Source organism: Hypanus sabinus, chromosome 12, assembly GCF_030144855.1.
Source record: "Hypanus sabinus isolate sHypSab1 chromosome 12, sHypSab1.hap1, whole genome shotgun sequence".
Classification (NCBI taxonomy): Eukaryota; Metazoa; Chordata; class Chondrichthyes; order Myliobatiformes; family Dasyatidae; genus Hypanus; species Hypanus sabinus.
Genome location: NC_082717.1, coordinates 13,878,865 through 13,905,643, shown reverse-complemented (window position 1 = coordinate 13,905,643; position 26,779 = coordinate 13,878,865). Strand labels below are relative to the sequence as shown.

At 42.1% G+C, this 26,779-nt stretch overlaps 1 protein-coding gene across 2 annotated transcripts in view; it reads right to left on the bottom strand.

The window, feature by feature from the left end:
• Positions 1 to 202: 202 nt before the first annotated feature.
• The window catches only part of kif26ba (kinesin family member 26Ba), a 356,970-nt gene continuing 330,393 nt past the window's right edge, over positions 203 to 26,779 (bottom strand). For both annotated transcript variants that reach the window (XM_059985564.1, XM_059985565.1), the window contains 3 exons: positions 11,283 to 11,479; positions 10,048 to 10,204; positions 203 to 3,148 (listed from right to left, as the gene is read on the bottom strand). In XM_059985564.1, coding sequence (XP_059841547.1) covers positions 3,000 to 3,148; positions 10,048 to 10,204; positions 11,283 to 11,479 — 503 coding nt within the window. In that variant the 3' untranslated portion in view covers positions 203 to 2,999. The remainder of the gene's footprint in view (positions 3,149 to 10,047; positions 10,205 to 11,282; positions 11,480 to 26,779) is intronic.

The window sequence follows — 26,779 nt, the reverse complement described above, 5'->3', positions numbered from 1 at the left end:
GTACATTCATACACAATTCAGCAAGACAGTTAAGTATTTTTTACAGGATGTAAAATATAATGTTTATTCACAATACCAGGCTACAATATTTGACTATCATACACATTTTATACAAGGGTTAGGTAAACAGCAAGCTTCAATTATTCTGACAATAGATGTCCAAGAAGACAATGGCAAAGAAAATGAAGCCTAAAGGTGTGAATCAGGCGACTGTACATAACAATGCATAGATAGCAATTGTTAGCCTTTTATTGTAATGTGTAAATAAATTACAAAATACAAGCAACTTTATAAAACAAGAGCATCCTGAGTTCATAAATAAATTATGTCCTTCATACATAACATGACAAAGATGTGTTAGTTGGCAGCAGTTCTGAGTGTAGGCAAAAGAGAGAGGACGTGTAGACACTTAGAGGTGAAACTGCTTTAAGCACCATTAAAGAGACAAATATCCGCAAAATATAGTGAACAACCTCGGGAAAGGCCACTCGGAGGTAACGTGGCTCTCAGACAGAACTGCAACCTTATTTATCCACCTACTGTATGGGCTATTGGATGTCACCCAGATAGACCTCGTTACCTCAAAGAACAAATTTTGATGTCCTCTGCCAATAATTAGCTTTCTTCCAAACCCTGTTCACTATCTTAATTGTAGTCTTAGTAGAACAAAGCTTCAACAATGTGATCATCCCCAAAGTAAAATTGATGAATCGGTGAATATGGAATTGAAAGTAACCTCTGACCTGTTTGGCAGGTCAAATGGCAAATCTGAGGATATTTCCTTTGTGGAGAAATCTAGGACAGAGGTTACAGACTCAGAATAAGACATCACTTTAGAAAATCAAAGGTTATGGGGAGAAGGTAAGAAAATGGGGTTGAGAGGGGTAATAAATTCTCCTTGACGAAATGGCAGAGCAGACTCAATCGGCTGAATTGCCGAATTCTGCTTCTATGCCTATGGTCTTAAGATTTAGTAGACAGATCGTCGGGACTTTTCCAGGTCGAAATGCATCGTGTCTCCATACTGGAGTACAGTAAGTGATACTGCTAGGTGGTAACAGGTTTGGGTCCCGAGACCTGACCTAAACTGAAGCTGAAGTTGAAGAACATCGTTGAAGAGTAACTTTTGAAAAAGTAAGATTTGAAGATGCAGCCTTGGTAACAAGGAGAAAAGTTGCATCTTTGGTTGAAATGGTACTCCTGGGTGATTTTGACCACACTGAATCAGGGGCCATGCAGGATGAGGAAAATGCCTACCTGTGTTCCACTTCCAAAGTTCAGCTGCAAAGAAGGGAACACGGTATCAGAAGTTGAAGGGGAGGGTGGAGTCTGCAATGCTTTTATGTGACATATCCTAAATTTTGGAGTAACTCAGCAAGTCAGTCAGCATCTATGGAGTTCGAATAAACAGATGACGTTTTGGGCCGAGACCCTTCATCGCCCACAGATCTCCTCAGAACATCCTTCCCTTTCCAGTCCCGATAAAGGATCTTGGCTCGAAACATTGACTGCTTATTCTCCTACACAGATGCTGCCTGACCTGCTGAGTTCCTTGGCATTTAGTGTGTGCTGCTCAAGACATTCAGCCTCTGTAGATTCTCTTGTGCTTAGGAGGTGAGTTTATGTTGCAGGTGAGGCTGCATCATTTGGGAAAGAAGTGATTTGCAGAATGCTTGACCAGCACCTGGATCACCAAGGCAGAGTTGGCTCGGGACACACTGCTGGGAAGAGGAACTCATGTAGTTAGGATGCTGTTATGGGGATGGGGCCTACTTTTGTGCTTTTTGGTTAAAGATGTGGCAATAAGGGGGCAAATTGAGGGGCAAGCAGGCCCGAGGGGTTTATTATTCTGTTCCCATGAAACCAAGAAACCTCACAAATATGCAGAGTCTATCCAGGTAAAAAGGTATTCTGCTTGATATGTGCAGGAGTGCATTTACAATGATCTCACCGACTACAGTCAATAATGCGGGAAGAGCTCATCTGCTTTCAAATCTAATGTGCTTAATTTCTACGTCGAGGCTTGGGGGAGGAATCAGTCTGCCAGGGAGGCATCACCTTGCCTCCGAGTGGCTCATTCACTGTTAGTAAACGACAGTCACGTTAATAATGTGCTGCTTCCTGACTACAGGCCTACTCTATAGATACAAATTACTTAAAAACAGCAAGTAGCTAAAACACCTAGCAAAACAACCTTTGAGTTCAACCTTTACTGAAACATTACCCTTGTATTTCTTGCTCATCTGAAAATCTACTGGATTTCAAAACTCAAATCCACACAACAATACCCTTAACAATCAGTCAAATCTTTATATAAAAAAATGTACCATGAAACTTGATTCAAAACATTACCAAATAACCTGCCACAGGCCCAGAAGAAAACATGATATCACAAGCATTCTCCCCTCCCACCCTGTGTCAAATTTTTCTTTATATAACCCTCCCTGTTGTGGTGAGAATGGATATAAACAGGAATGGTGTGTAGGTTTGAGTTCCTTCTACAAAATGGATACTGCCTCTATAATCGTACAGTGAAATATGCATCACCAACCAACGACTGTACAATAATGAGTCCGTGTAAGATTTTGGATAATATAATAAAGTTTACAAGGCACTTGTAGTCCTTCTGTATATTGTTCTGAGCTCATCAGAGACCGCCCTGCATTCCATGTCCATCCTCACACTCCGAAGACAAGGGAACTGGAGCAAGGCCTTCATATATATACAACATAACCAATGTTCCTGAAAGTGCTCTCCCAATATGATGAAAGAAAAGACATTCTCACACTCCAATATTCATCTCTGGTTCTCTTCTCTCTTTTTTTTGTACATTCTGTAGTGGGGAAATAAAACTCTTCGCATACGTGCTCCACACTTGGCACTTCCGCTTGTCGTCTTCCTGTTATCTTTGGGTGGTTCTGTTTCCTTCCTCCTGGTCTGTCTGTGCACTCGCTCGCCATTCACAACTCCCGCCCCCCCCCAACACTTTCCCCCATCCGTTAGCGCCTTCCGCAGGCGATGTCGAAACATGTGATCATCATGAGGTGAGCTTTGCAGAAGTTGACCCGGTGCTCCAGTCGCTCCGTGACACATTCCAGGGCTTCTAGGTATTCCAATGAATCCACCTCAAAGCCTTGGTCCAGGTCAACTGGGAAGAGAGACAGGCAAGCAGGTCAAAAGTACGTAAAAATCATATCGACCTTCAACACGAACTCTTTGGAGTCACAGAACATAGAGCAACACAGTACTGGGCACTTCGGTCCAAGATATAATGCCAACCTTTTACCCCTTCCCTCACACATTGCTCACAACCCTCCATTTTTCTACACCCTTGTGCCTCGAAAGTGACGCTAGTGTATCTGCCCCACTGCCACCTCCAGCAGTGCCTTCCACGTACTTATAGCTCTCTGTGGAGAAAACCTACCTCTGTCATCTCTCTTTAACTGTCCTCCACCCACCGTAAAAGGATGGCCTCTGACCATTTGCAACCTGGGAAAACGTTGCTGGCTGTCCAGCCTATCTATGCCATCATGGACAGGCCCTTCAGCCCACCAGTTTCATGCCAACCATTCAGCCCATCTATACCAATCCTATACACCTGTATTAGAACCATATACTTCTATACCGTGCCTATTTAAGTGCTTCTCAAAGTAAATTTATTGTCAAAAATCTGGCTGGCAGGTCTGACTGCAGTTAAGAAGATTGTAGTCCAACGTTGGAAACCTCCTCATGATATTTCAAGTACTCACTGGCTTCGGAGCTTTTTGGACATTTCTTACCTGAAATTATAATCAGCAAGGGTAAATGATGCATGACCAAACACAATCTTAGTGTGGACAAATTTGATATCTAACTTAAAAGATCTTCTGTTAAAATAGGAATGTTCCGTCTGTGTATGCACTACTATTCAAATGGTTAGTGGAGGGGAGAGGGGTGGGGGGGAGAGAGGAGGAGTGGAGAGGGGGATGGGGATGAGGGTTGGGGGGTGGTTGGGTTAAACAGTCAAAATGTAATACTGGTTGTATTGAATGTAGTTTGTTGGTGTTGCAATAAAAGTTAGTGATAAAAGAAAGTACACGTATGTCACCATATATAACCCTGGGATTTGCCTTCTTGTGGGGTTTCTCAATAAATCCAGAATAGAATAATAACCATATTAGGATCAATGCAAGACCACACCGACTTTGGTGTTCAACCAATGTGCAAAAGACAACAAACTGTGTAAATACAAAAACCAGAAATTATAATAAATAAATAAACAATAAATATTGAGAACATGAGATGAAGAGCCCTTGAAAGTGAGTCCAGAGGTTGTGGGAATATCTCAGTGATGGGGCAAGTGAAGTTGAGTGAAGTTATCCCCAAGGGTTCAAGAGCCTGATGGCTGAGGGGTAATAACTCTTCTTGAACCGGGTAAAATGTCGTTTCTTCTTCCCATAAGTCTTTGCTTTTGAAACGTCATTTTCCTTGTATTTGAATATGGAATCTTTTTTTTAAAGGTATATTACACTTTTTCAAACTTTAATGTTTATCCTTTTTTATTAATGATCTTTTGCTTTATTATATTACTTCTTTTTTTTCATTTTGATTGATATATATTCTTTTTTTGCAACCCTGTACTTAAATTTGGGTGTTATATAGTTTCTTTTTATCTTTTCATGGAGTTGCCATCTTGAAATGGGGGTAATATTAGTATTAGTTTGTGCGCCTGCCGCTTGGCTTTTTTTCGAGGGGTTGGGGGAGGGGGTAGGGATGTTTTTTCACGCTTTTGCTTTTTATTTTTTTGCTTTTAATTCATGGGCCGACTTTAAATTATTAATATTGTTGAGGTGTCATGTTCTCCGGTTGCTCCTGTATCATTTTTCCCTTTTCCTGAATTATGGGTTATGTGTCTTTTTAACCTTTTATGATATATACAACTAATATTGGCATGATGGATAAGTCTATTAATTTTATTTTTTGGAATACTAATGGTTTAAATCATCCGATTAAACGTAAAAAAAATTTAAAGTATTCCATAGACTAAATGCTAATATTATCTTTGCACAGGAGACCCATATTAGGAGGGAGGATAATCAATGCTTTTTTAGGTTCTGGAAGGGTCAACAATTTCACTCGAATTGTACCGCCAAAATTAGGGGTGTGTCTATTTTTATAGACCCCTCAATTTCGTTTACACATCATGAAATTATATCTGACCCACAGGGCAGATTCTTGTTGATTACTGGTTCACTTTTTAATCGAAAAGTGGCTCTAGTTAATATTTATGCTCCAAACTTTGACTGCCCTGAATTTTTTAAACGTTTATTTACTTCCCTTCCTAATCTAAATGAATATATGTTGATAATGGGTGGAGATTTCAATTGTTGTTTGAATCCTTTGATGGATAGATCTAAATCTATTTGAATTCTTCTGAATAGATCAGCCTTACTTATTAATTCTTTTATGGTTGATTCAGGAATTACTGAAATACGGCGGTTTTTGAACCCTAAAGATAAAGAATTTTCATTTTTTTCACATGTATATCATAGTTATTCTAGAATTGATTATTTCCTTATTGATCAACGTTTACTAACAGATGTTACTGATTGTAGATACGATTCTATTGCCATTTCGGATCATGCACCTTTGAAGTTATCTATCAAGATTTCGGACTCTTCCATTAATACTAGATCTTGGAGACTCAATGCTACTTTGCTTCAAGATCCAGAATATATTACCTGCATAAAACAGCAAATTGACTTATTTTTTTCAACAAACTATACCGAAGAGATTGACAGAGGAATACTTTGGGACTCTTTTAAGGCTTTTATTTGTGGACAAATTATCTCATATTCCGCTGGTAAAAGAAAACAAAGATATTTAGATATAGCTTTATTGGTGGATAAAATTAAAGAAATTGATAAGATTTACTCCGTGACTCCTACCAAAGAACTTTATAAGAAGAGAGTTGAGCTTCAAATGGAACATAGCTTATTATTATCTTCTTCAATTGAAAATCAATTAATTAAGACCAGGGCTCAATTTTATATTCATAGTGATCGAACTGATAAATTGTTAGCTAACCAATTAAAAGCTATTTCGATTAAGCGACAAATTATTAAAATTCGTAAACAAGACGGTAATCTGACTACTGATCATAAAGAAATCAATAATACTTTCCAAGACTTTTATAAATCTTTATATCAATCAGAATTTGATGGCGATCTGTCTATGATGGATAATTTTTTTAACAATTTGAATATTCCCAAACTGACAGATGAAGATCGAAGTTTGTTTGATGCTCCTATTTCTATAGCCGAAGTAGGAGAGGCTATCTCATCAATGAATTCAGGGAAAGCTCCTGGTCCTGATGGCTATATTATAGAATTTTTAAAAACTTTTTCTTCTTTGCTTTCCCCTTGGTTATGTGAAATCTTTAATGATGCATTCACTAAGAAGAGATTATCCCAATCTTTTTATGAAGCTACTATTTCTTTAATTCTTAAAAAAGATAAGGATCCTACTTTATGTGCATCTTATTGCCCTATATCGCTACTAAATGTAGACTCTAAGATTCTTACAAAAATTTTAGCTATTAGGTTAGAAAAGATACTATCACAGATTATTTCAGAAGATCAAACTGGTTTTATTAGGAACCGATATTCCTTTTTTAATGTTAGAAAATTGATTAATATAATTTATACTTCTTCACCCACAACCTCAGAATGTGTTATTTCATTAGATGCTGAAAAAGCTTTTGATAGAGTTGAACGGACATATTTATTTAATGCCTTGAAAAATTTTAATTTTAGTTCTAATTTTATATCATGGATTAAATTAATATATTATAAACCTGTTGCTTCTGTTCTTACGAATAATTACAGATCCTCTTTTTTTCAATTATCTCGTGGTACGAAACAAGGTTGTCCCTTAAGTCCTTTATTATTTAATATTGCATTAGAACCTCTAGCCATTGCTATTCGTGAATCTCCTAATATTTTTGGTATTACCCGTAATGAGAAGTTATACAAGTTATTACTCTATGCTGATGACTTGTTGTTATATATTTCTGATCCTGATAGGTCTATTCCCACTATTCTATCCTTGTTGGTTCAATTTGGTAGTTTTTCTGGTTATAAACTAAACTTGGATAAGAGTGAATTATTCCCTTTAAATGCGCAAACTTTATTGAATGACAGGACACCATTTAAAGTTGTTACTGATAACTTTATTTATTTAGGTATAAAAATTACCAAGAAATATAAAGATTTATTCAGATTGAATTTTTTACCTATGCTTCATCAAATTCAACAACTTACTACTAGATGGTCTCCTTTATCCTTATCATTAGTTGGTCGGATCATTGCTATTAAAATGATGATTTTACCGAAATTTTTATATTTATTTCAAGCCTTACCAATTTTTATTCCTAAATCTTTTTTTGATAACATTGATTCAAAAATTTCCTCATTTGTGTGGCAAAACAAAAACCCCAGGTTAAGTAAAAGACAGTTACAGAAATTAGCTTTACCTAATCTTAGATTTTACTATTGGGCGAATAATATTCGAAATTTAATATATTGGAAACTAGATTTGGATTCACCATTGTGCCCACAGTGGGTAAATTTAGAATGTAATGATGCACATGGATATTCTTTATTCTCTGTTCTTGGTTCTTCTCTCCCTGCTGATTTAGTTAAACTTAATAAACAGATATCCAACCCTATTGTCAAACATACATTACGAATTTGGTTTCAATTTCGTAAGTTTTTTACTCTGAAAAACTTTGTTCTTGATAGCCCTATCTTACTTAATTTTTTTTTAAACCTTCTTTAACAGATCAAGCTTTTAGCATATGGAAAAGGAAAGGTATAATATGTTTTCGTGATCTTTTTTCTGAAGGTAGTTTGATGTCTTTTGATCAACTTTCCAACAAATTTAAGTTACCTAAATCTAATTTTTTTAGATACTTACAAATTAGAAAATTTTTATATAAAGTTTTACCATCCTTTCCCAATTCAACTTTGATAGATTTTTCAGATATGATTTTTACTTTGAATCCCTGTCAGAAGGGATTAGTGGCTCTTATTTATAATATGATTATGAAGATACAACCAGAGGTATCGGGCGGAATTAAACAGGAGTGGGAAAAAGAACTTCAATACAATATATCAATGGAAAAATGGGAAAAAAATTTACAAATGGTTAATTCTTCTTCTATATGTGCTAAACATGCTTTAATACAATTTAAGGTCGTACATAGAGCTCATATGTCTAAAGATAAGCTTGCTCGATTTTATTCTCATATTAACCCTCAATGTGACAGATGTCATTCAGATGTGGCCTCATTGATCCACATGTTTTGGTCATGTCCTACCTTACATAACTATTGGAAGGACATATTTGCTACCATTTCCTCAATTTGGAATATTGATTTACAACCTCATTTTATCACTGCAATTTTTGGTATACCAAATGAGGATGGTAGTCGACTTTCCCCTTCAATTAGACGAATGATCGCCTTTGCAACATTAATGGCCAGAAGGTCTATATTACAAAATTGGAAAGAAGTAAATCCTCCTACCACATTTCAGTGGTTCTCTCAAACTATTTCTTGTCTGAGTTTAGAAAAAATTAGAAGTACTATTTTCGATTCATCAATTAAATTTGAAGAAACTTGGGGACCGTTCATTTGACACTTTCATATGAGTTAATTTGGCTTCTTCCAGACCTTTTCTCTTTTTATTCTTGTTCTGGTATGGAGTTCCGGAGTTTTTGACACTATCATATACAAATAAACTATTATTATTGCCCATGTTAGTTTAGGTTTATTTTTTTTTAATATACATTTTTTCTTGCATTTTTATATATTTTTTCTTTTGATGACTATTCTTATTCTTTTTCATGTATAATCAATATAGGTTAGATTGATTATTGTACGATTTTTTTGCTGATATTTTAATAAGATATTGTTATCTTATTACTAATTTAACTTTAAGTCTAATGTATTCATAACCTATTTAATACAATATTATGTTATGTTTTTTTTATATATGAAATTTAATAAAAAGATTGAAAAAGAAAGAAAGAACCGGGTGATAGGAGTCCGTGATGATGGATGCTGCTTTCCTGCGACAATGCTCTGTGTAGATGTGCTCAGTGGGGGAGAGGGCCATATCCACTACACTTTCCATTCAATGCCATTGGTGATCCCATACCAGGCTGTGATGCAGCCAATAATTGTACCTGATCCACTGGCAGCACATTCCAGATAATTACTCTCTATGTAAAATACTTAACCCTCACATCTCCTTTAACACCCCTGATGTCAGGCTAACCGGTTTATAAATTTCCAGCTTATTAGAAACATAGAAAATAGGTGCAGGAGTAGGCCATTCGGCCCTTCGAGCCTATACCGCCATTCAGTATGATCATGACTGACCATCCAACTCAGAACTCTGTACCTGCTTTCTCTCCATACCTCCGATCCCTTTACCCATAAGGGCTGCATCTAACTTCCTCTTAAGTATAGCCAATGAACCGGCCTCAACTGTTTCCTGTGGCAGAGAATTCCACAGATTCACCACTCTCTGTGTGAAGAAGTTTTTCCTCATCTCAGTCCTAAAAGGCTTCCCCTTTATCCTTAAACTGTGACCCCTCGTTCTGGACTTCCCCAACATCGGAAACAATCTTCCTGCATCTAGCCTGTCCAATCCCTTTAGAATTTTAGAATTTTATACATTTCAATAAGATCCCCCCTCAATCTTCTAAATTCCAGTGAGTATAAGCCTAGTCGATCCAGTCTTTCTTCATGTGAAAGTTCTGCCATTATTCTGAGAGTGTGAAATGAACTCCCAGCAGAAGTGGTAGCTATGGGTTCAATTGTAGCATTAGGTAAAGTTTGGATGAGGACACAGATGAGAGAGGTTTCTGACAGGGTGTAATTCTTTGGAAGTAAGAGTGTGTGTGTGTGTGTGTGTGTCTCTTGTTCCTTTCTGGTTCCAGCATTCTGACCCCTGCCGACGGTGGGAACTTGCCCAGTTGACACACCAGCAGGGTACTCACACTCACTGATCCATTTACTGGGCTCTAGCATCAGCCGTTGTTTGGTTGCCTCCAGCTCCTGCATCAACACGTTGTATTTGGTTTTGACCTCTGAAATCCTCTGCTGCCGGTTCTCGGGTATCTTCAGCTTTGCGTTGAAACAGATAAATCCCCGCAGCTAGAAGTGAAAAACAGCCGGCGTTAGACTCCCTCTGCACGTCTCAAAGGCCATGGCTTCCAGCTGATTGAGTCCCTCCATAAGACTTACTCCTTATGACTCAACAAGGACATGAGATTGACGACAACTTTTGCCCTTCCCCATCCACACTCTCTGTTGCATTACTCCTGTGACACATAGAGCGCTGAACAATGAGACTGGCGTTTGGTTGCTCTGGGCTGGTACTCACTAGAGTTTAGAAGAACGAGGGGGAATCTCATTGAAACCTAGTGAATATTGAAAAGCCTAGACGGAGTGAATGTGGAGCGGGGGGAGGATCTAGGACCAAAGATGAGGAGAAATTGTTTTAACCAAAGGCCGGTGGATCTGTGGAATTCATTGCCACAGACAGCTGTGGAGGCTGAGTCCATGGTGTTGTTTAAAGCAGAGGTTGATATGTTTGTGATTATTCTAAATGTGTCAAGAAGGCACACGAGAAGGCAGGAGAAGGGGGTTGAGAGGGAAAATAAATCAGCCATGATGGAATGGTGGAGCAGACTCGATGGGCCAGAAGGCCTAATTCTGCTCCTGTTCCTTAAGGTCTAAATAGACTGCAACTGATAATGTGTGTGGCATCCGTTGGTCTTGTGAGACCATGGATCTGTGCCCGCTCCAGGACGCAGGCCTGGGCAAGGTTGTATCGAAGACTAGCAGTTGCCCATGCAGGGAGTCTCCCCTCTCCATGCCACTGATGTCCAAGGGAAGGGCAAGGGCCGATACAACTTGGCACCGGTGTCGTGGCAGGAGCTGCAAGAGCGAGGTTGAAGGCAGCATCGGACTGCCTTACATTAACTGATAATGTATCGGTGTTAAAATACTGAGTTCTGGGTGAAGCTAATGGTGTTCTCAGAAAGGTTACTACATATCCCAAGACCCATAGCTTCCCTTTACATCAACAATTCAGTTGGTCCCAATTCCACCTCCCCCCCCCCCCCCATTCTGTGCACTATAACCAGTTGCTGTTTGAATGTCATGTTCAGGTTACACATGTTGACTGTGATGGAGCAGTGAGTAGAAAGAGTGAAGGAAGTATACAAACCTTGTTATCGGCCACCCTCCTCCTCTGCAGCCGCTCCACATCATCTATCTCATAGACCTTGATCTCGAAGGGCTCAGCCATCCCCCTCTGCACGGGCCGGAGGTCCACCCAGCGTAGGCCGGAGCCGCCGGCTGGTTTCCTGGCCATGGGCGCAGCCTCAGATGACGGGCCGGGCAGGAGGCGGCGTCTCTGGGAACCTGGAAGCAGAAGAGAGGGTCGAGGGTGATGTGCTGCCTCAGGTCCACACAGCTGCCCCTTTGGTCTCCGTGAGTAGTGCGTGCGTCATGCTTTGCGGCCGAGAGGGAGAGTGCTGCGGGCAGCCTAATGCAGTGGTGTCAGCGCAATGGAAGCGGCTGCTGCTGCATGCACCGGTGCCTTGGCCACTTGCCATGCCGACCTTCACCATGCAACGGTGCTGCAGCAGTGCTGTCTCAAGCTGGGAGTGCGACTGTACAATGGACGCTTGCAAATATCAAGTCAACAGCACAGGATCAGGACCCCTTGCCTCACTGTTTCCATGGCAACCAATCTACACCATCCCATTTACCAGCACTCACTCTGTAGACTTCAGATGCTTGGCAATTCAACTCTTTGCCTCAGTACTCTATACATGTTGAGAGGGTCACTGTTCTCTCCACCTTCCTGGGTAGTGCATTCCAGATCCCAACTGGGCACAGGGTGAAAATGGGCCTTCTTCCTATCCCCTGTTAATCAGCTTGGCACAACATAGTTCCTGTGCTGTAATGTTTGATGTTCTAAACGTTTTACTCTTTATCCTAAACCCATGCTCTTTCGTATTGGAGATAGGGAAAAGTCTCCTATTTGCCCTGTCTTTACCCTTCATAGGGGTGGCAGGATAGTGTGGTGGTTAGCACAGCACTTTACAGTACCATTGACCCAGGTTCAATTCCTGCCACTTGTTGCCTGTAAGGAGTTTGTAAGCCTGCTCTGTGACCATATGGGTTTCCTTGGGTGTCCCAGTTTCCTCCCACAGTCCAAAGACATACCAGTCGATAGGTTAATTGGTCATTGTACATTGATCCATGATTAGGCTGGGATTAAATTGGGGGATGCTGGACAGCTCAGCATGAAGGGCTGGAAGGGCCTACTCCATGCAGTATCTCAATAAATTAAAACCTCAGTCTAGTCCCCACCTTGGCCTCCTTTGCTCTAGGTAAAACAAATCCAGCCTACCTAGTCTCCCCTCATGACCGAATTGCTTTATCCCAGGCAATATCTTGGTCAATCTTCTCTGCACCCTCTCTAGTGCAATCAAGTCCTTCCTATAGTGTGGGTCCCTGACCTGCACAATTTAACTCTGGGACAAAACCAATATTAAAAGTTGCACCATAACCCGCCTGCTCTCATCTTCTGTGAACTAGCTAATAAGTTAAGCAACACCCACAAAATGGTGGAGGAACTCAGCAGGTCAGGCAGCATCTATGAAGGGAAATAAACGGTCGCCATTTTGAGCCACAGGTCATAATTAGGACATTATGTGTTCCGATGAGGGGCCTGGGCCTGAACCGTTGACTGTTTCTTCCCCTCCAGAGATGCTGCCTGACCTATTGAGCTCCATCATTCTGTGGGTGCTGCTGAAGAAGTCCAGAATCTCCTTTGTCTAATGAGCATCTTGCTTTCTTCATCTCTTTATCTACCTGTGCTGTCCCCTCCAGAATTGCTTAGACCTATATGCCAACATCCCTCTGTTCCTCAGTTCTTTCCAGGGCCCATTCATTTCTATAAGTGTGTCACCACCTCCCCACCTCTCCTTCAGGGCTGACCTGTTGTGATTGGAAGGACCACCAACCTCCATGAAATAAGAAATAAACATGGAACCTGCTGGAAATGGCCAGCAGGTCAGGCAGCATCTGTGGAGGGAGCCCGTGGAAGCAAAGCTTATGGGGTTCACCAGGCTTACCTTCCGGGGGGACCTCAAGGGAAGCAAAAAGACAAGAGAACAATGGGAGTTGGTTTTGCAGCACAAAGGCTATTCACGCCACCTAACGGATGGGAAGGGCAGGTCTGGAATTACATGCTTGAGGTGTGGCAGAGAACATTTTACCAGAATTTTACCAACATTTTAACATTTTCACACCCAGGAACATCAATTGTTCTGACAAAGGATTCCTGACCTGAAAAGTTAGATCATTTTGCTTTCCCAAAGGCTGATCTGCTGAGTGTTTCCAACATTTTCTGGTTTTAAGTTCAATCAAAAGTTGTCCTGAATCCACTTAGCCAACAGACCCCATTCTGAGACAAATTTGACCAAAAGACCAAATTCTGAGACCTAATTGACCAATAGGCCCCAAACTGAGGCCAGATTAATCAATAGACCCCAGCATGCCTAACTGAGCAATGGACCCCAACCTGAGACCATTTTGACCTACCTGCAACAACCTGGGGACAACTTGATCAACAGACCCTAATCTGAGGCAAATTTGACCAACAGACCCCAACCTCTGTCACTGGTGTTATGTGCCAGGCTCTGAGATCAGAGGGAGGAGATGGAGTTGTGATGAGCCCCTAGTAACCTATAGCTCACTCATATGTCACCAAAAACCCTTAAATTTTCATAAATCATCCGATTCTCCAGGTTAAACCCGCAGTTCTAAAATCTTAAAATTATTGAGCCCCCTCAGACCTTTCCAATTCATTCAGTGAAGTGAAGGGTAACATTGTGTAGCAAACCCTCTGAGCCAATAAGGAGTCACAACTGCCCTTCCAGACATGAAGGTCCTAAGGCCTTGATAACTAATTGGTATATAGTGCCATATTCTCTGCTCCTTGTTCCTTGTCACTCCTATGGAAGCAGAGGCCTCTCAATACTATTGAGAGACTTCTACTTTTTCTGTAGGAGTGTCAGGGGACATGGAGAGATAGATAGAATTCCAATGCCTTTCGTGCACCATTGTGGTCACACACTGTTCATACAATGCCTGTTCCGCCCTGATCACCCCACCACATCAGGGATAATTTCTCCGAACAAGTCCTTCCAGTAATGTAAGATCCTTCAGACAGATTCTGCTGCACTCATAATGTTTGACCACCTGTTTTCACTGTCCTGGATGGTAGAGATGGAGGTGAAGCGCAGGACTGGGTTTGCTTCAAGTATATGTGCTGTCAGAGTGATATGGGTGTGGGTGTAGGTGTGGGCCATTGCCTCACAGATCAGCCAGATTGGCATTGAGGAGTGAAGACTTGCCAGGGTGACAGAGTTCTTGTGTTGCAAACGGATCCATTAACAGCCCCTCATAAGAGGCACATCAGAAAGGCAACTCTGAACTTACGACATATTGGTGTCAGCAAAAATCAAGGTTCCACTCTGCCTTTCTACTGGGATAAGCCATAAGAAAAGGGCTAATCTTGCCATCTTTTTAAGGAAAGAACTAAGAATCTTCAGGTACATTACTCTGAAGGTCTCCCTCTGCACCTCTCTCCTTTTAAGTTGCTCCTCTTTGGCCAAGCTTCTAGCTTTCTGCCCTAACATGTCCTGACCTAGATTATCATGGATTTCTTCGTTGATGATGCTTTCATGTTTGTGCACAATGTACAGTATATCATGTTTGCTCTTTATGATGTGAGATGACCAAGGATAAAGCCAAATGCTCCAATTTAAGTTTTACTGTGAAGTCCTCATTGTCACCTCAGGACTATGCCTGCAGAATCCAAAGGCTATAAATCATCAGTCCATTAGCAAAAAAACACATTAAAAGGCTGTACCAAAGTGCCCACATCTAAATATGCAAATAGAGTTAATTAGCTGCAGGACACTGTTGGAACATCAAAAAATGAGAGCCTTATTTTTATGGAACTGGAACAGAATAATTGTTATGCCATCAGGGACAACAAATAAATTAATTAATTATGCTAAACAGACCTAATTTGCTGCACAAATTTTATTAATTACTAAGCAATTAGTCTCCCAGTACACAAAAGCTGTAAAACTTGTAGGAAACTTTGGGACTTTGGGAGCTTGGCTTGAATAATTTTTAGAAATATTGTACTAAAAATGTGATAAAAACAGTTTCCCAGCTGAAAGACCATAGACCATAAGACATAGGAACAGAATTGGGCCACTCAGCCCATCGAGGGATTTATTATCCCTCTCAACCCCATTCTCTTGCCATAATCTTCGATGCTTTTACTCATCAATAACCTATCAACCTCCTATTTAAATATAACCAATGAATTGGCTTTCACAGCCATCTGTAGCAATGAATTCCACTGATTCCACTTCCTCTGGCTAAATAAATTCCTCCTCATCTATGTTCTAAAGGGACACTGTCTAGTCCTAGACTCGTGCATGATGGGAAACATCTTCTCCATGTCCATTCTATCAAGATCTTTCAATATTCGATAGGTTTCAATGAGACCCCACTCATTCTTTGAATCTCCAATGAATACAAGCCCAGAACCCATTAAATGCTCTTCATATATTAAACATCAAAATGTTAAAAAGTTGTTCGTAAACCCTCAGCTTCAAACAATTGGAAACTCATCAGAATGCACAATGTGCTCCTGGGAGGAGACAGTCCAGTTAAATAGAGATGACTATCTGTCAAGCACGAAAGACCAGCAGCAGAATCTATTCCACTTTAACCACAATCAATGCTCAGAGCATGATGAATCTTCAACAGTCTCTTTCCCAATAGCTCAGTAAAATGGTAACTCAGAGGCTGAGATCAAAAGATTATTTAGGACACTGGAAATCTAAGAGTAAATAGGCCTTTCTCATTTTAGCACTTCTCCAAATAGCAGCCAGAGGTCGTGGTTCATATTGGTACCAACGACATAGGTAGGAAAAGGGAAGAGGTCCTGAAAGCAGACTACAGGGAGTTAGGAAGGAAGCTGAGAAGCAGGATCTCAAAGATAGTAATCTCAGGATTACTGCCTGTGCCACGTGACAGTGAGTATAGGAATAGAATGAGGTGGAGGATAAATGCATGGCTGAGGAATTGGAGCAGGGGGCAGGGATTCAGATTTCTGGATCATTGGGACCTCTTTTGGGGATGGGTTGCACTTAAATCTGAGGGGGACCAATATCCTGGTAGGGAAGTTTGCTAAGGCTGTTGGGGAGAGTTTAAACTAGAATCGCTGGGGGGTGGGAACCAAACTGAAAAGATGGGTGGAGGGGCAGTTAGAGAAAAGAGAAAGCTTGGAGAGTGTGAGAGGGAAGATAGGCAAATGATAGAGAAGGGATACACTCAGACCGATGGTTTGGGATATGTCTATTTTAACACAAGAAGCATCATGAAGAAAGCCGTGAGCCTAGAATGTACTTGGAGCTATGATGGTGTGACACTGCTGATCAGAGATAGGGTCACGGCTGCAGAAAAGGAGGAAGTCAAAGAGGGATTGACTACCAAGTTTCTGTGGGTGAAAGTTAGAAACAGGAAAGAGTAAATAACTCTACTGGGAGTTTTTTTATAGACCACCCAATAGTAACAGGGATATCGAGGAGCAGATAGGGAGACAGATTCTAGAAAGGCATAATAATAACAGGGTTGTTATGGTGGGAGATTTTAATTTCCCAAATATTGATTGGCATTTCCCTAGAGCAAAGGGTTTAGACGGGGTGGAGTTTGTTAGGTGTGTTCTAGAAGGTTTCCTGACACAATATGTAGATAAGCCTACAAGAGGAGAGGCTGTACTTGATCTGGCATTGGGAAATGAACCTGGTCAGGTGTCAGGTTTCTCAGTGGGAGAGCATTTTGGAGATAGTGATCACAATTCTATCTCCTTTACCATAGCATTGGAGAGGAATAGGAACAGACAAGTTAGGAAAACGTTTAATTGGAGTAAGGGAAAATATGAAGCTATCAGGCAGGAACTTGGAAGCATAAATTGGGAACAGATATTCTCAGGGTAATGTATGGCAGAAATGTGGCAAATGCTCAAGGGATATTTGAGTGGCGTTCTGCATAGGTACATTCCATTGAGACAGGGAAAGGATGGTAGGGTACAGGAACCGTGGTGTACAAAAGTTGTTGAAAATCTAGTCAAGAAGAAAAGAAAAGCTTAGGAAAGGTTCAAAAAACTAGGTAATGATAGAGATCTAGAAGATTATAAGGCAAGTGGGAAGGAGTTTAAGAATGAAATTGGGAGAGCCAGAAGGGGCCATGAGAAGGCCTTGGTGAGCAGGATTAAAGAAAACTCCAAGGCATTCTACAAGTATGTGAAGAGCAAGAGGACAAGACATGACCGATTAGGACCAATCAAGTGTGACAGCGGGAAAATGTGTATGGAACCAGAGGAGATAGCAGAAGTACTTAATGAATACTTTGCTTCAGTATTCACTACAGAAAAGGATCTTGGCAATTGTAGGGATGATTTACAGTGGATTGAAAAACTTGAGCATATAGACATTAAGAAAGAGGATGTCCTGGAGCTTTTGGAAAGCATCAAGTTGGACAAGTCCCCGGGACCGGACAAGATGTACCCAAGCCTACTGTGGGAGGCGAGGGAGCAGATTGCTGGGCCTCTGGCAATGATCTTTGCATCATCAATGGGGATGGGAAAGGTACCGGAGGACTGGAGAGTTGCAGATGTTGTTCCCTTATTCAAGAAAGGGACTAGAAATAGCCCAGGAAATTATAGACCAGTGAGTCTTACTTCAGTGATTGGTAAGTTGATGGAGAAGATCCTGAGAGGCCAGATTTATGAACATTTAGAGAAGCATAATATGATTAGGAATAGTCAGCATGGCTTTGTCAAAGGCAGGTCATGCCTTATGAGGCTGATTGAAGTTTTTGTGGATGCGACTAAACACATTGATGAAGGTAGAGCTGTAGGTGTAGTGTATATGGATTTCAGCAAGGTATTTGATAAGGTAGCCCATGCAAGGCTTATTGAGAAAGTAAGGCGGCATGGGATCCAAGGGGACCTTGCTTTGTCGATCCAGAATTGGCTTGCCCACAGAAGGCAAAGAGTGGTTGTAGATGGGTCATATTCGGCATGGAGGTCGGTCACCAGTGGTGTGCCTCAGGGATTTGTTTTGGGATCCCTTCTCTTTGTGATTTTTATAAATGACCTGGATGAGTAAGTGTAGGGATCGGTTAGTAAATTGGCTGATGACACAAAGGTTGGGGGTGCTGTGGATAGTGTGGAGGGCTGTCAGAGGTTACAGCGGGACATTGATAGGATGCAAAACTGGGCTGAGAATTGGCAGATGGAGTTCAACCCAGATAAGTGTGAGGCGGTTCATTTTGGTAAGTCAAATATGATGGCAGAACATAGTATTAATGTTAAGACTCTTGGCAGTGTGGAGGATCAGAGGGATCTTAGGGTCCGAATCCATAGGACATTCAAAGCTGCTGTGCAGGTTGATTTTGTGGTTAAGAAGGCATACAGTGCATTGGTTTTCATCAACCATGGGATTGAGTTCAAGAGCCGAGAGTTAATGTTATAGCTATATAGGACCCTGGTGAGACTCCATTTGGAGTACTGTGCTCAGTTCTGGTCACCTCACTACAGGAAGGATGTGGAAACCATAGAAAGGGTGCAGAGGAGATTTACAAGGATGTTGCCTGGATTGGGAAGCATGCCTTATGAGAATAGGTTGAGTGAACTCAGCCTTTTCTCCTTGGAGTGGCAGAGGATGAGACGTGACCTGATGGAGGTGTATAAGATGATGAGAGGCACTGATCATGTGGATAGTCAGAGGCTTCTTCCCAGGGCTGAAATGGCTAACACCAGAGGGCATGGTTTTAAGGTGCTTGGAAGTAGGTACAGAGGAGGTCCGGGATAAGTTTTTTTACTCAGAGAGTGGTGAGTGCGTGGAATGGGCTGCCAGCAATGGTGGTGGAGGCAGATACGATAGTGTATTTTAAGAGACTCCTGGATAGGTACATGGAGTTTAGAAAAATAGAGAGCTATGGGTAATCCTAGGTAAGTTCTAAAATAAGTACATGTTCAGCTCCACATTGTGGGCTGAAGGGCCTGTATAGTGCTGTAGGTTTTCTATGTTTCTATCTTCTAAATGTACTCATATCTGCTTCCATCACTTCCTCTAATAGTTCATACCAAATCTTCCCCATCCTTTGGAGAATATATCTTCATATTTAGTTTAATTTTAATTATTTAGAGATCCAGTACAGTAACAGGCCCTTCTGGCCTGAACTGCCTACGCCACCCCAATGACCACTCTCGTGACCAATTAACCTACTAACCCGTACGGCTTAGGAATGTAGGAGAAAGCCAGAGCACCCAGGAAATAAAACACCACGCGGTGGCATGAACAACATGTGAACTCCTCACAGACAGTGGCAGAATTGAACCAGGCTCGCAGGTCCCATGCCAATTGTTATGCTACTGCATGAAAAACCTGCCCCTTCAGATCTCCGGACTGTAAGAGTTGCAGAAGATATCATGACTAGGCAGGAAAGTAGAAAAGGTCTAAATCAGGCGTGATCATGGCAAAATGAATCTCAGGGTTGTATACGGTGACGTATGAGTACTTCGATAATAAATTTACTTTGAAGACAAGCTAGCAGGGCTGAATGGCCTACTCCTGCCCACACACTCACACCACTGATATGCTCCCAGTCAGTGGTGGAAAAGCTCCAGGCACAATGGGCTGGACCATCATAAATGCTTTTGCCAAAGTTCAAAGTAAAATTTATTATCAGAGTACTTACATGACATCACATACAAGCCCAAGTCTTTTTCTTTTTCGGCAGGCATACTTAGCAAATTTATAGAACAGTAACTGTAAACTGTAGACATCAGGAACTGTTAATTGTAAAGAAACTGTGCTAATGTAGATATAAATAAATAGCAATAAACAATGGGCATGAAATAACAATAGAGTTGTTAAATGAGTGTAGTTATCCCCTTTTGTTCAGGAGGAGCCTGACGGTTTTAAGGGGTCGTAACTGTTCTTGAACCTAGTGGTGCGAGTCCTGAGGTAGCAGTGAGAAAGGAACATGGCCTGGGTGGTGAGAATCTTTGATGATGGAGGTTGCTTTTATATGGCAACATTTCATGAAGATGTGCTCAACAGTTGGGAAGGTATTGTCTGCGACGTACTAGGCCGAATCCACTACCTTTTGTAGGATTTTTCTGCTCAAAGGCATTGGTGTTCCCATGCCAGGCTGTAATGCAGCCGGTCAGCGCTCATCCACCACACAGCTGCAGAAGTTTGCCAAGGTTTTTGATGACATGCTGAACCTCCTCAGGAAGTAGAGATGCTGTTGTGCTTCCTTTGCAATAATATTTACATGATTGGTCCAGGACAGGTCCTCTGAGATTGTGACACCCAGGATTTTAAAGTTACCTACCCTCTCCACCTCTGATCCTCCAATTATTACTGACTCATGAACCTCTGGTTTCCCTTTCCTGCAGTTCCTTGGTCTTATTCATAACCATGGGAGTGTAACGGTTAGTGTGATGCCATTCCAGCTCGGGGTGTCAGAGTTCAGAGTTGAATACCAGCGCCGTCTTTATGTTCTCCCTGTGACTGCAGGGTTTCCTCCTGGTGCTCTGGTTTGCTCCCACAGTCCAAAGACATACTGGTTAGTACATTAATTGGTCATTGCAAGTTGTCGTGCGATTAGGCTAGGGTTAAATAGGTGGTTTGCTGGGCAGCTTGGCTCATTGGTTTGAAGGGCCTGTTCTGTACTGTATCTAAATAATTTTTAAAAAATCTACAGAAATAGGTTTTTTACACAGAGAGTGGTGGGTGTGTGGCATGTGCTGCCAGGGGTAAGTGGTAGAGCCAAATGTATTAGGGACATTTAAGAGACTCTTAGACAGGCACATGGATGATAGAAAAATGGAGGGCAGTGTGAGAAGGAAGGGTTAGATTGGAGTAGGTACAAGGTTCGGCACAACATTATGAGCTGAAGGGCCTGTGAGGTGCTGTACAATACTGTTTTATGATCAAGAGGCCGCTGCTTCTTAGGGTTTTACTGGCCAAGTCAGATCAACTAGGAGAACCCCACTCATATATGAGGTGGAGTGGGCCATTCAGCCCCTCAGACCTGACCTGTCACTTAGTATCACCATGGCTGACCCAACCCAGGCCTCAATTCCTCTTTTCTTTGCCAGATGCCAATAGTCCTGAATTCTCTAACCAATCAAAGTGTCATGGATGAAAGAAAAATGGAGGGTCATGCAGGAGGGCAGGGTTAGATTGATCTTGGTGTAGGTTAAAAGTTTGGCACAATATCATGGGCTGTGGGCCCTGTACTGTGCTGTAGTGTTCTATACTCAGTGACCACTTTATTAGGTACACTTATACACCTGCTTGTTAATGCAAATATCTAATCAGCCTATCACATGGCAGCAACTCAAAGCATAAAAGCATGCAGACGTGGTCAAGAGGTTCACTTGTCAGACCAAACATCAAATGTGAGATACGTGCCAGACGGGGTGGTCTGAGTATCTCAGAAACTGCTCATCTCCAGGGATTTTTATGCACAACAGTCTCTAGGGTTTACTGAGAATGGTGTGAAATAATAAAACAAAACAACCATCCAGTGAGTGGCAGTTTTTTGGGTGAAAAAGACTTGTTAATGAGAGGTCAGAGGAGAATGTCCAAAGTGATTCAATCTGACAGGAAGGTGACAGCAACTCAAAAAATAGGCGTTAAAACAGTGGTTTGCAGAAGAATGTCTCTGAATGCACAGTATCTTGAACCTCGACATGTTGTGCATTCAGAGACCATCAATATACACACAGTGGCTACTTTATTAGGTATAGGAGGTACCTGATAAAGTGGTCATGAAGTATACACTCTATATTTTAACAAAGGATGCCATTGGGTTGCATCGTCCTTTCCCTTCCCTCCATCTCTGGTTGAGTTTATGTTGCCCGTTCAGGCTGGTTAAAAAGATGCTCTCTACAACACGACAATACAGAAGCTTAAGCCATTATAAAAACAAAGACTTGCATTTATATAGTTGTCTAAAGTATGTCACAGCCAATAAAATAATTTTTGAAGTACCTCCGGTTAAGATGGCACTTGTGAACCTCTGTGACTTCTGGCTGGTGGTTAACAAAGCAAAGACAGCAAATAAATACTTTGTTAACCACACTTTTTCTGGCAAATAATCATCACAAGTAGTAGTCTGCAACTTTCCTTTAGACTGGAAGCAATTCAATGTGGTAGAACCGAGGTGAGGTGAGGCAGAGGGTCCATCACTGAGAGCGTGGAAGATCAGGCACAGGCCGAATTGAAGCCGTGGGGTCCAGATGCCAGTGAGAGTCAAGCACCGGGCGGAGGTTTACGGGCCGCATCAAAGCGGTGAGGTCTGGCGGGTCCAAGTGACAAAATCTGTTGTTCCTATGAAGAGTTAAGCACCGGGCCAGATCGAAGAGGTCAAGATGTTGGAAAGGTCAGGGTGTCGGGGCCCGAGGCGAGGTGCAGGTCGATTAAGGTTGCTGCTCCACGACGTTCACTTGTCTCTGCACTGAACTATGGGACTCCCTTGTGGACTTCAGTTCAGAAACACCCTTTGCTTGTGGTTACTATTTGAATGGTGTTTTTTAAAATTGCACATTGGGTGTTCAATGGTCTTTTTTATGAGTTATTTTATTGTTTCATTTTCTTATGGGCATGATGTGTTGTTTTATTCACTGCACACTGGGTGTTAGACAGTCTTTTTTCATATATATGGGGTTTGTTTATGGGTTTCTTTGTTTTGTGGCTGCCTGTTAGGAGACAAATCTCAAGGTTGTATAACGTATACGTACTTTGATAATAATATACTTTGAACTTTGAAATGCCGGCAGCATACCAAACATCGGCAACTGGAAATGTGTTGGCAGCCTGACAGCAGGGTGAGATGGGCACCCTCACAATACGTATGAGCACTTGAGGTGCAGTGACATGGGTGGCTATGGGCTGAGGGGTGGGAAGTGAGATAAGTAAAGGTGCATTCTTAATTACCAGCAGAGGAATGTTGGGCTGAAGGGCCTGTTTCCATTCCCTGTAATATGTAACGCTTAAAGAAGGAACATTGATCAAGATATCTAGTGAGGTTGTATAGTTATAGAGTCCAGAAGCACAACCTTCATCCCACCTTGACCACTGGTACTCAGATGTCTATCCAAGCTAGTCCCATTTCCTTTCTGGCATCTGACCTCTTCCTTTCCAGTCCTGGTGAAGAGCCTCGGCCTGAAACGCTGACTGTTTATTCATTTGCATTGATGCTGCCTGACCTGCTGAGTTTCTCCAGCTTTTTGAGAGAGAGAGAGAAAGTGTGTGTGTGTGTGTGTGTGTGTGTGTTGCTTGAATTTCCAGCATCTGTTGATGTTCTTGTGTTTCTGCTACCTCTTAAATGTTGCTAATGTCCTTGCCTCAACCAATTCTCATACTGACCACTCTCTGGATGCAAAAGTTGCCCCTCATTCTCCTATTAAGTTACTGCTCTCTCCCCTCTCACCATCAGCATGGGCTGTCTGTAACATCTAATGAAGGGTGGAATTTTGCTCATCTTGGGGACCTTTCCTGCAGTTCCTTGAATGGTGTTGTAGTACCTGGGGACTGGTTTTAATGACCATTCCCATGAGCACCTTGGACAGTGCTATAATCTCCCAGTACTTAAGATACTTAACAGTGATAGAGTCCCTTGTGTCTTACTTACCACCCCATGAGCCTTGGCTATATCTACAGCAGAGATTCTTGATTAGTAAGGGGATCAAAAGATACAGGGAGAAGGTAGGAGAATTAGGTTGAGAGGAGTAATAAATCAGTCATGATGGTGTAGCAGAGCAGACTCGATGGGCCAAATGGCCTAATTCTGCTCTTGTGTCTTATGGTCTAAACTTTAGGCCATCAGATCTCAAGACACACAAGCAGAATTTCACTGTCTTTGAAGAACTTTGGGACATTTCAAGACACGTGACAGAAATCCAGCCAGAATTACTCTGTTAGAACAGGAAGTGTTCGGACCACCATTCAATAATATCAGGGTTGAACCAATCTTGGCCTCAACACCATTTCCTATAGTTTGTCTCCCCTGTAGTTTAACTATCAATTTCCACCAGTGACTCCGCCTCTAAGCACTCTGGGTAGAGAATTCCAAAGACTCACAACCTTCTGAGAGAAGAAATTCCTTCTGATATTCTGATACTGCCCAGTGTTGCTTTTACAGATCCCCAGGCCCTTGTTTACAAGAGCCTCAGGCTAGAAGTGGATAGCTCTCCAACTAAATAAATTATCCTCACTTAAGGACCTGACTGGTCTTAAACTCTGCAGGGAAGCTGTCAGGAATGTCACTTGTAAACGCTTTAAGTACCTCAACAGAAGAAGACAAGAAGGAAATAATAAACATTTATTTGCTTTTCAATTGTCTCCGCACCACAGTAAAGGGCAGCAGGATATTTAACCCACTGGGCCTTTGAAGGCTCCAAACAATCAGCCCCATCCATTGCAGACCTGCCAGTCTTTCATCCCACAACATCCATTTATACAGGAGCATCACAGTCACAGAGAGGTAGAAACAGATCCTTCAGCCCATCCAGTACAAACTCACCATCAAAATTAGATTTATTGCCACTGTCTTATATGATGTGATATTTGCTGTTTCCCAACAGCAGTACACTACAAAGACATAAAAGCACTATACATTACAAAATACATAATTATTGCGAAAAAGGAATGATGATGTAGTGTCCATGGAATGCACAGCAATCTGGTGGCGGATGGTTTCTGAGTCATTGAGTGCGAAGCTTCAGGCTCCTTATCCCCTCCCAGCGTCCAGGACCTCTTCAAGGCACGATGCCTCAAAAAGGTGGAATCCATCATTAAGGACCCCCATTCACCCAGGTCGTACAGGAGCCTGAAGGCACACACCCCACAATTCAGGAACAGCTTCTTCCCCCCTCCCCCTCAGATTTCTGAGTGGACATTGAACACATCAACACTACCTCACTACATTTTTTTCACCACTTACTTAACTTATTAAATATATATAATTATAAATTACTTTCTTATTATGTATGCAATGTACTGCTTTTGCATAACAAATTTCACAACATATGTCAGTGATATTAAAGCTGACTCTGATAGCATGTTGATGGTCCTTTGTAAAGGATGGCACCTCATGAGGGATCGCCTCTTGAAGATGTCCTCCGCCCCACAACAACCACATATTTACACTTATCCTATTTATGTTCCTTAGGGCTGTCCCAGATGGGGGAGGTAGTAGGGATCAGCTCCCACTACCTAGTCAATGCTACCAATGGCGTAAATCTCAAATAGCCTCTGACAACCAAGTCCAGCTCCCAGTCTTCACGTGTGGCTTAGCTACCAAACCCAGCGGAGCTGTTACTACTGACAGGAGAAACCGCACGTTAAAACCGGTCGCTTCAGACAGATGGGGCTCATCAACTGTGTGGCTGGTAGCTCATCTAGAAGGAAACTTCTGATCTTGAGCCTCCGCTGTCTTGCGGCTATACCCGCTCACAGGGTAGGCTTTGGGAGTAAACCCCAAGGAAAAGTAGGGAGCTGGATTCCCTGAGACAGTCTTGTATTGAGTTCAATGCTGAGTGGCAATGCCTGTGCTGCCAAACTGTATCTGTCTCTGCCGTTCCTTTAGATTCATCAGCAGTGTGGAGAAGGTGAGCCTGCTGTACGGGCAACAGCCTACTCTCTGCTCGTACTACCCTGGCTCGAGTACTAGCTTGATTATCATGTATACAGCTGGGTAGCAATGTTCATGGATGACCCTGCCCAACGGGGGGCCTTATCTCTAATCCATTTTATAGTTACCATCTCACAGCCTGATTCTACCATTCAACCACACATTAAGGCCAATTTACAATTCCCAACCTGCACGTCTTTGGGACGTGGGAGGAAACTAGAGCACCAGGAGGAAACCCATGCAGTCCACACAAGCAGTGCCAGAGGTAAGGATTGAACCCAGGACTCTGGGTCTGTGTCTCTAATGAGAAGCGAGAATTGATACTGAGTCACGGAGGGTGAGCTTTGCCTGTTCCAAATCATGGGAGCGTAGTGGTTAGCACAGCGCTTTACAGTACCAGCGACCCGTGTCCATTTCCTGCCGCTGCCTGTGAGGAGTTTGTATGTTCTCCATGTGGGTTTTTTCCAGGAGCTCCACTTGTACCGATCCCCATGCACTACTCCGAGGAAGGTGCCCTCTAATGGCCAACACTGGTTGGGGGTTATCAGAATCCCCATTCTGGTTTTACACCTCAACCCAACGCTGACATTCTCCACTGGATCGCGGGACAATGATCTGATTCTGCCCTTGCTCCACAACGGAGGTCAATTAGAGAGTGAAGAGGAGACGCTGTCTGGACTATTGAGCTTGTTTTATGAGGGTAGGTTGAGCAAGGTAGGGTTTTTTTTCTCTTTGGCGCCAAGGAGGGTGAGAAGTGACAACAGAGGTGTACAAGATAATAAGAGGCATAGATGGCATGGACAGCCAGAGGATTTCTCACAGGGTGGAAATGGCTAATATGAGGGGACACACGGTAACTTTAAGGTGATTGGTGGAAAGTATAGGGGAGGCTGTTTTTAAACAGCA